The 8,506-nt window shown below is 32.5% G+C and overlaps 1 protein-coding gene across 1 annotated transcript; it reads left to right on the top strand.

The window, feature by feature from the left end:
* Positions 1-3,414: 3,414 nt before the first annotated feature.
* LOC112790466 (cell division cycle protein 48 homolog) lies at positions 3,415-8,325 on the top strand. The gene is made up of 9 exons (XM_025832883.3): positions 3,415-3,572; positions 3,870-4,035; positions 4,119-4,347; positions 4,517-5,283; positions 5,462-5,683; positions 5,968-6,039; positions 6,155-6,436; positions 6,795-7,151; positions 7,566-8,325. The coding sequence occupies exons 1-9, from the start codon at positions 3,541-3,543 to the stop codon at positions 7,869-7,871; spliced, it is 2,433 nt and encodes an 810-aa protein (XP_025688668.1). The 5' UTR covers positions 3,415-3,540; the 3' UTR covers positions 7,872-8,325.
* The last annotated feature ends 181 nt before the right edge of the window (positions 8,326-8,506 follow it).

Below are 8,506 nucleotides of genomic sequence, written 5' to 3'. Positions count from 1 at the left end.
ATAAACATTTTCACAAGTGCCCTTCGAGCCTCCTCTTGGTCAAATTTAGAAGCACTGGGTGAATTTAAAACACCACGCTCATCTATAGTCGGTGTGGTCGTTGTTTTTCTTCTTTTATTTGAATCCTTATTAGGATTTTGCTTGCATCTTCTCAAATGACCACCCATTGAGCTGGTTCCATTCCCATATTGTATTAAGCTACCACAATATTTGCATTTAGCCTTCTTCTCGGTAGCATTCTCCACATCAAAATGATCCCAGACAACTGACCGATTCTTACGAACACCTGACGGTGGAGAAGATGGTTGAGTGTTAGCAGACATCCCTGCTGCTTCAATATTACTGTTTTCAGTCATCTTGCTCTGCATATAAAGCAAGGTGTACATAACTCAAAATTTGGTGTCAAACATGCTAAAATTAACACAAACTAATCCAAATTCAAGCTTGCATCAGAACACAAAAGTAAAGACAATAAATAAATTGTTTTGTACAAAATCTAAGAAAAAAAAAACAAACAACAGCCACATTTTTCTATCACATCACAATACAAAATAAAGTTTTACAATTCAGGAATATGTTACTTCTGCACTCTACCAATTCTATATTTTAAGAGCCTCCAGTACGATGATCATGCCACAAAGAAAAAGATGCAAAACCTAATATTGTCAAGGGTTACTAAAAAAAAGATAAGATCCTAAGAGAAGTCTTGCGTACTAAGTTTCAACAATTTCTTTAAATTAACATTGGATTAATGTATCCACAAATAACATCTCAATTTTCCTACCAACATCGTATAGACAATAACCAAACAAAAATTTTTGAAAGGAAAATAAATTAGCGTTATATCTTGCCAACATTCATAATGAATAACTGGACATATTTTTCTCAAATACATGAAATAGTAGTGCAATTTTCAATGCAAATATATCTAAGCAAAAACTTCTAAGAGAATATTCAATGTGATTTTGATCAATTGTCTGATTGAAAATCATTATATATATATATATATATATATATATATATATATATATATATATATATATATATATATATATATATAATGAGGTGCTGTAATGTCACAATATCACAATATAGATAGAAATTGAATAAGATACTCTAAATTCAGATGACATATATAAATTTAATTATGTGAACTTAAGTGCAAACATACTATGGCAGTTCAATTCATAAGTATTTTGTATTAATGCCAAAAATAAAATTATATTCAAAGCGTATAATATAAGTAGCCTAACTTATAAATACACCAATAACTAATTTCGACTTGAATGTAGAAAGATTTAGACCAAAATTTATTGCAAGAATAAAAGAATTCTGATCATAAATAATAAATAATCTATTACTAATTCCTTTTTTCATTATTAATTCTTCACTTGCAATTTTTCCTCCATCCCTTGATCATTTATATCAAGAACTAATTCTGTTATTTCTTTAACAAGATCAACAATGACACCATCAAATCTTCATTAGATGTTGCATGTAAACTGCCTTAAGAACATTGCTTAATTTTCCATATATAAAGAGACAAAGCTTATTAGAACACTTCTTGATCTTTCTTAGCTTACAGCGTCAGGATTTTTAAATAAGTAAATATTTAATTTCTTTGACTTCAAAGACTATTCCTTGCAATCTATGTTCTATACAAAGATTTTAGAGCCTCCTCTAATGAATTTCTTCTCACATCTACATAAAGTTCACATCCTACTTCAATTAAGAAGAATAAAGGGTATGTGCTTTGCAAAGTAAACATGTACTGATCTGTTCCAGCAGCCAGCCAATATTTTTGATACATCATCAACATGATTTGGATAGAGAAATGAAAGAACTTCAAAAAAGTTAGAACTTCTGACAACATCTTTCACGGATAGTAAAATAATCTTCAAGGTTCAATTATATTTTTAAAGCAAACACAAATAAATAAAAAAATAATGAACAACAACAAAAGGCAAAACTACAAAAGCATATATATAGATAAAATCACATATTCAGAAGATCAATTAAACATTCGCCGTAACATAATCAAGCACAAATCTAGCAACACAAACTAAACCAATACAGCTTCATAATTTCAGTTTATATATCATATGATTGAGCTTCTAACTATCCTAACCTTTATTCTTAGTAGTTGATTTCTCTTAGTATAATTCTCTTGGTCTTAAATCACAAAAAATCTCGAAATTCATTGTTAACCATTACTAAAAATTTTGCAATTTGCATCCATATATTTCTGTTTAGCTTTGACAGGGAATAAAATACTGCTAAAAATCAACTATCAACTATTTTTGACGAAGCATAAACAATAGGAATATGAATAAAGCTTCTCTTTCTACGTGTGCATGCTCTCAATTATTCTAATGGGACACTTGCCACTCAAACAAAATTGTGTGTAGTGTGACTTAAATTTAATTTATATTGTCTAATATGAAATTTGAGTTAACAAAATAAGACTACTCACATAAATATTTTTATATAAATATAATTATTAAAATATTAACATGTATTATATTAAATAATTTTAAAAAATGTCTAAAATAAAATATTAAGTGACTAATATTTTTTATTAATATTAATTATATTTTATATCAATATTTTATTTTTATATTATTGAAATTTAAAATTTAATATAAAAATATTTTTATTAACAAAATATTAAAAAATAATAAATTGCCTTATACTATGGGTAAATAATCAAATTCATTTTTGAATGATTACCTATTTTTTAAATTGATTTTTGAAAGATTTTTTAAATCATAATTATCTATTAAAAATTTTAAGTTTGTCACATTAATTCTTCTGTCATTTTTATTATTCAAAACTTAAGATATTGGACAATCTTAATTAATTAATTAATTGTTAATATAATTAATTAATAAAATTATATTAAATTAATTTTAAATTAAATAATTTTAATGTTTTAATTTTTTTAATTTAAGATTAATTTAATTTAATTACTTATTATGTTATTCATTGACTAAGATTATTAAATATACGTGGTAGTCTAATTTAACTAATGTGGTATTACTTAATATATCATATTAATAAATTTTGATATTATTAATAATAAAAATGATAAAAAATAACTTGACTAATTTAAAAATATTTAAAGATGAATTTAATTAAAAATATTCTTTCAACACTGATCGAAGAAGAATGAGTGAATTTTCTGGAGAGAAATTTGGCCATTTACTGGTTATATAATATTCCTCTGTCAACTTTACTTAAATAATTCAAACTCTCTGATAAGAAGATTATGTATTAATTATGAATTAACTATTAGATGAAAATTCATATGAAATCAACTTTATATGAAATTGATATTTGAGAATTATTAAATAAAAATTTAGTTAAATTAATTAAATAAATATTTAAATTATCTAAACTCTCAAGTATCAACTTAATGTAAATAGAGTGCCACCAAATATTAACGGGCAGCAAAAAAAAATATGCATATAGCTAAGCTGCTAAACAGTGTAAGCTTGGAGTATGATTTTGAAATTCCAAGAATAATCTCTCATAAACCTCATGGCTAAAGGTCAATCCTCTTCTTCTGATCAGTGAGTTTATCTCTCTCTCTCTTTCTATACTACTGTTCTTATTAATTCAATGTGATAATCAGGTTTAGTTATGTTTCTATTGCTAGCTTTATTTTATAGAATAGCAAAATGAACTTCTGATAGCAATAATTCTTTGATCTAGCTCTGAAATATTGTGGCGTTGATAATAGGATACTAGAAATTAAGATAATAAAGAGGAAAATTGACATGCATAATATATAGATGTTACAGTTATGATTTGAAGTGAGGAACTTGAACTTGTAAACTATTGTTCAGATTTGTAGTTGTTTGGTGCAGGAAAAGTGAAAAGAAGGATTATTCAACTGCGATATTAGAACGAAAGAAGTCTCCGAATCGGCTTGTTGTGGATGAATCAATCAATGATGATAATTCTGTTGTTACTTTGCATCCTGATACCATGGAAAAGCTCAATTTTTTCCGAGGGGATACTGTTCTGGTTAAGGTACGTAGGAACCTAGCATTTTTAGGTTATGGTAATGGAAGGAAGTTAGATGCTAAGAATGTGTTTTGATGAAATATATTTAGGGGAAGAAGAGAAAGGACACTGTTTGCATTGTTCTTGCTGATGATCAGTGCGAAGAGCCGAGAATTCGGATGAACAAAGTTGTAAGGTCTAATCTTAGGGTTAGGCTTGGAGATGTTGTCTCTGTTCATCAATGTTCTGATGTGAAGTATGGGAAGCGAGTTCACATCCTTCCCATCGATGATACTATCGAGGGTGTCACCGGCAACTTGTTTGATGCATATCTAAAGCGTAAGTCCAATGATTGAAACCGTCGATTTCATGAAATTGGGGGAACTTAGAAACATGTGTGTTAGGGTTTGTACTACAAGATAGGTTAGATTTGTGTGGATGCAAAATTTTTTTCACTTATAATGAATTTCGAATGAATTGACTTATATTGTGTTTCTGTACTCCGTAGCATATTTTATGGAGTCGTACCGACCTGTGAGGAAAGGGGACTTGTTTCTTGTTAGAGGTGGAATGCGAAGTGTTGAATTCAAGGTGATAGAAACTGATCCTGGTGAATATTGTGTCGTGGCACCGGATACTGAAATCTTCTGCGAGGGAGAGCCGATTAAACGCGACGATGAAGAGAGACTAAATGAAGTTGGCTATGATGATGTTGGGGGTGTTAGGAAGCAAATGGCTCAAATTCGTGAGCTCGTAGAACTTCCGCTCAGGCATCCGCAACTCTTCAAATCGATCGGTGTTAAGCCCCCGAAAGGAATCTTGCTTTATGGACCACCAGGTTCCGGGAAGACTCTGATTGCAAAAGCAGTTGCTAATGAGACCGGTGCGTTCTTCTTTTTGATCAATGGACCGGAAATCATGTCGAAGCTGGCTGGTGAAAGTGAAAGCAATCTGAGGAAGGCATTTGAAGAAGCCGAAAAGAATTCCCCTTCTATCATTTTCATTGATGAATTGGATTCAATTGCCCCAAAAAGAGAAAAGACACATGGTGAGGTAGAGAGGCGTATAGTATCGCAACTTTTGACTCTAATGGATGGCCTCAAGACCCGTTCGCATGTTATTGTGATCGGAGCAACAAATAGGCCCAACAGTATTGATCCTGCTTTGAGAAGGTTTGGAAGGTTTGATCGCGAAATTGATATCGGTGTACCAGATGAAGTTGGAAGGTTGGAGGTTCTTAGAATTCATACTAAGAACATGAAGCTTTCTGATAATGTGAGATTCACAACCAATAATTCTTTATTTTCCCATATGACTTTCAAACATTACAATTAAAAATTAGTGGTTGTGTTTGTTTCTAGATCATGCATTAAATATGATCCAGAGCATGCAAGAATTTCTCTGGTATATGTTATGCTTCACAATTCTAAATTATTTTGCTTTGTTTTTTCAGGTTGATCTTGAAAGAGTTGCAAGGGACACTCATGGTTATGTAGGAGCAGATCTTGCTGCTCTATGCACAGAGGCTGCGCTGCAGTGTATAAGAGAGAAGATGGATGTGATTGACTTGGAAGATGAATCAATAGATGCTGAGATTCTGAATTCCATGGCTGTCACGAATGAGCACTTCCAAACTGCTTTGACTTCTTCGAACCCGTCTGCATTGCGTGAAACAGTGAGTTCCCCCCGCCGAATTCTTAACAGGAATGACTCTAACTTCTAAGCATGATTTATCTTTCTTGGTTGCATAAACTTTGGAAAAGGAAGAACACTACTCTTGCAAATATATACTTCAATACATTTAGCATATTAATGTTTTATTCCTTGCAATTCCTTGTATTGATGAAGTTCTGTGATTATTTCAGTTGCAAATTTGAATGAAAATGTTGTTATTATTATGTTAACCTTTAATGGCAATTGTTTACATGAACCATGACATGAATTGTTGTTATGTGGTAGGTTGTGGAGGTTCCAAATGTTTCCTGGGATGACATTGGAGGTCTAGAGAATGTTAAAAGGGAGCTTCAAGAGGTGCAAAAACTTGAAAGTTGAAACTTGATTTCATATTCTAAATCTTAAATGTGTTGTATATTAGGTATTTTTTCAACAATTTATTGATATAAGAGATTTCTTTTACTGCTTGTAGACGGTTCAATACCCGGTGGAACATCCAGAGAAGTTTGAGAAATTCGGCATGTCGCCTTCCAAAGGTGTTCTTTTCTATGGCCCTCCGGGCTGCGGCAAAACTCTGCTTGCAAAATCTATTGCAAATGAATGCCAGGCCAACTTCATAAGTGTCAAGGGACCTGAGTTGCTTACTATGTGGTTCGGTGAAAGTGAGGCAAACGTTCGCGAGATATTCGACAAGGCCCGGCAGTCTGCACCGTGTGTGCTTTTCTTTGATGAACTCGACTCTATTGCAACCCAGGTTCTAAAGATTCTACACATCAATTGATATATCAAATTGAGGGTAAACCCACAGTCTCACACCTGACCAAAAACACCAGAGGATTACATTGTCCCGTGTGATTCAAGAATGACAAATTCGTCCCTTTCCATTCAAAAGATTGTGATGTATGCGTCCTCTAGTACATGTATGGACAAGGATTAATATCCTTTTTTAATGGTAGGAACAAACTTGTCTACTAAGGAAAGGAACGAATTTGTTACTTTCGAATACTGAGGGATTACCGGTTTTGGTGGAACGAGATTGGGAATATACTCTTAAATTAAACACAAATTGCCGCTAATTATTTTTCTAAGGCTTTGACATTTCGGATCTGCAGCGAGGAAGTTCAAGTGGGGATTCCGGCGGTGCTGATAGAGTGTTGAACCAACTACTAACAGAGATGGATGGAATGTCTGTTAAGAAAACAGTGTTCATCATTGGAGCAACAAACAGACCTGACATTATAGACCCTGCATTGCTTCGGCCAGGACGTCTTGACCAATTGATATACATTCCTTTACCGGATGACAGTTCACGTCTCCAGATCTTCAAGGCGTGCTTGAGGAAGTCACCAATCTCGAAGGACGTCGATCTTTCGGCTCTTGCTCGTTATACTCATGGATTTAGTGGTGCAGACATTACTGAGATTTGTCAAAGAGCTTGCAAGTATGCCATTAGAGAAGATATTGAGAAGGTATGACTAATTTAGCTGCTTTTTTTAAATACTAAGTTCTAAGCTGATCTTTGATATGTCAATAAGTTTTCTGAAGTCCAAGTCATATATCTAGTGAAACAAATCTTTTAAATGATGGGGACGCCTTTTATGTGAAGTTGATAGTTGATAGTTGAAAATCGTTAGATGATTTGACTTGTTAAATTATCATCTAATTGTTCTCAATTATCTGTTTCACACGAAGACAACTATATGAGTTTCCACCCTTTTAAATACTATGGAATAATTATGAATCTGCGACGTACTATGTTGCAAGCGAAGAGATCTTTTGCAGGTGAAAAAACAGTGACAGTTATATCTTGTTTGTTACTCTTTAGCCCTTGGTAGAAGCTCCAAAGATTGATCATTTATTTGATTGGTTGATGAAATCAACAGGACATTGAGATGGAGAGAAGAAAAATAGAGAACCCTGAAGCCATGGAAGAAGATAATGAAGACACTGATGCAGTGGCTGAGATAAAACCATCACACTTTGAGGAGTCCATGAAGTTTGCTCGGAGGAGTGTCAGCGACACCGACATCAGAAAATACCAACTGTTTGCTCAGACATTGCAACAGTCTCGCGGGTTCGGATCGGAGTTCCGGTTCACAGATAGGACTACTGATACCACTTCTGCTGCTGGTGCCTCTGACCCTTTCTCATCTGCTACAGCTGAAGGAGATGATGATCTATATGGTTAAATGCTATATATACTATTTCATATAGTTTTTGGTTTTGTTGAGAGGGCCAACTTTTCTGTTTAATGTTGAAGGAGATGGAGCTAAGATTAATAACCTAGTCAAATACCAAATGATATATCTATGTATGTATGTATATATATAATCTTGAATATATGAACAAATAGGTGACTTGTATGATCTTATCACATTATTAGAGAATAAGAATAGATCCTCAGTATTGGATTTCTTATGGAGAATGGGGAGTATCAGTATCATAGAGACATAAGCATATAATGGGATTTTATATTTACTATAATTTCTCCTCCCACATAGGATAAATTGATGTTCAGTGTATTGAAGATCAAGTTCATGTTCATGTTCATTAGAGTCCGAAGCAGTATTCAGTTTCATATACTTTATATGTAATGGAGAATTGGATATTCTAGCTTTGTATATATGCTCTTATTTTATTCTTTTTTTTTTGGTTTATCTATGCCCTTAATTCGACAGAAAAAGAATTATTTTTTATTTTTTTTGCACATCTGAACTTTATTTAAGGACTTGTTATTAACTAATAGGTTGGCTCATCATAAATGGGACAAAAATCGAGTTATCGATATTTACTTAAATAGATAAGTGACCTGATTACTCAATCA

The sequence above is a fragment of the Arachis hypogaea genome, chromosome 3, assembly GCF_003086295.3.
Source record: "Arachis hypogaea cultivar Tifrunner chromosome 3, arahy.Tifrunner.gnm2.J5K5, whole genome shotgun sequence".
In the NCBI taxonomy this organism is placed as follows: Eukaryota; Viridiplantae; Streptophyta; class Magnoliopsida; order Fabales; family Fabaceae; genus Arachis; species Arachis hypogaea.
Note: the sequence above shows the minus strand (reverse complement) of the source record. Positions and strands in the feature narration are given on the sequence as shown.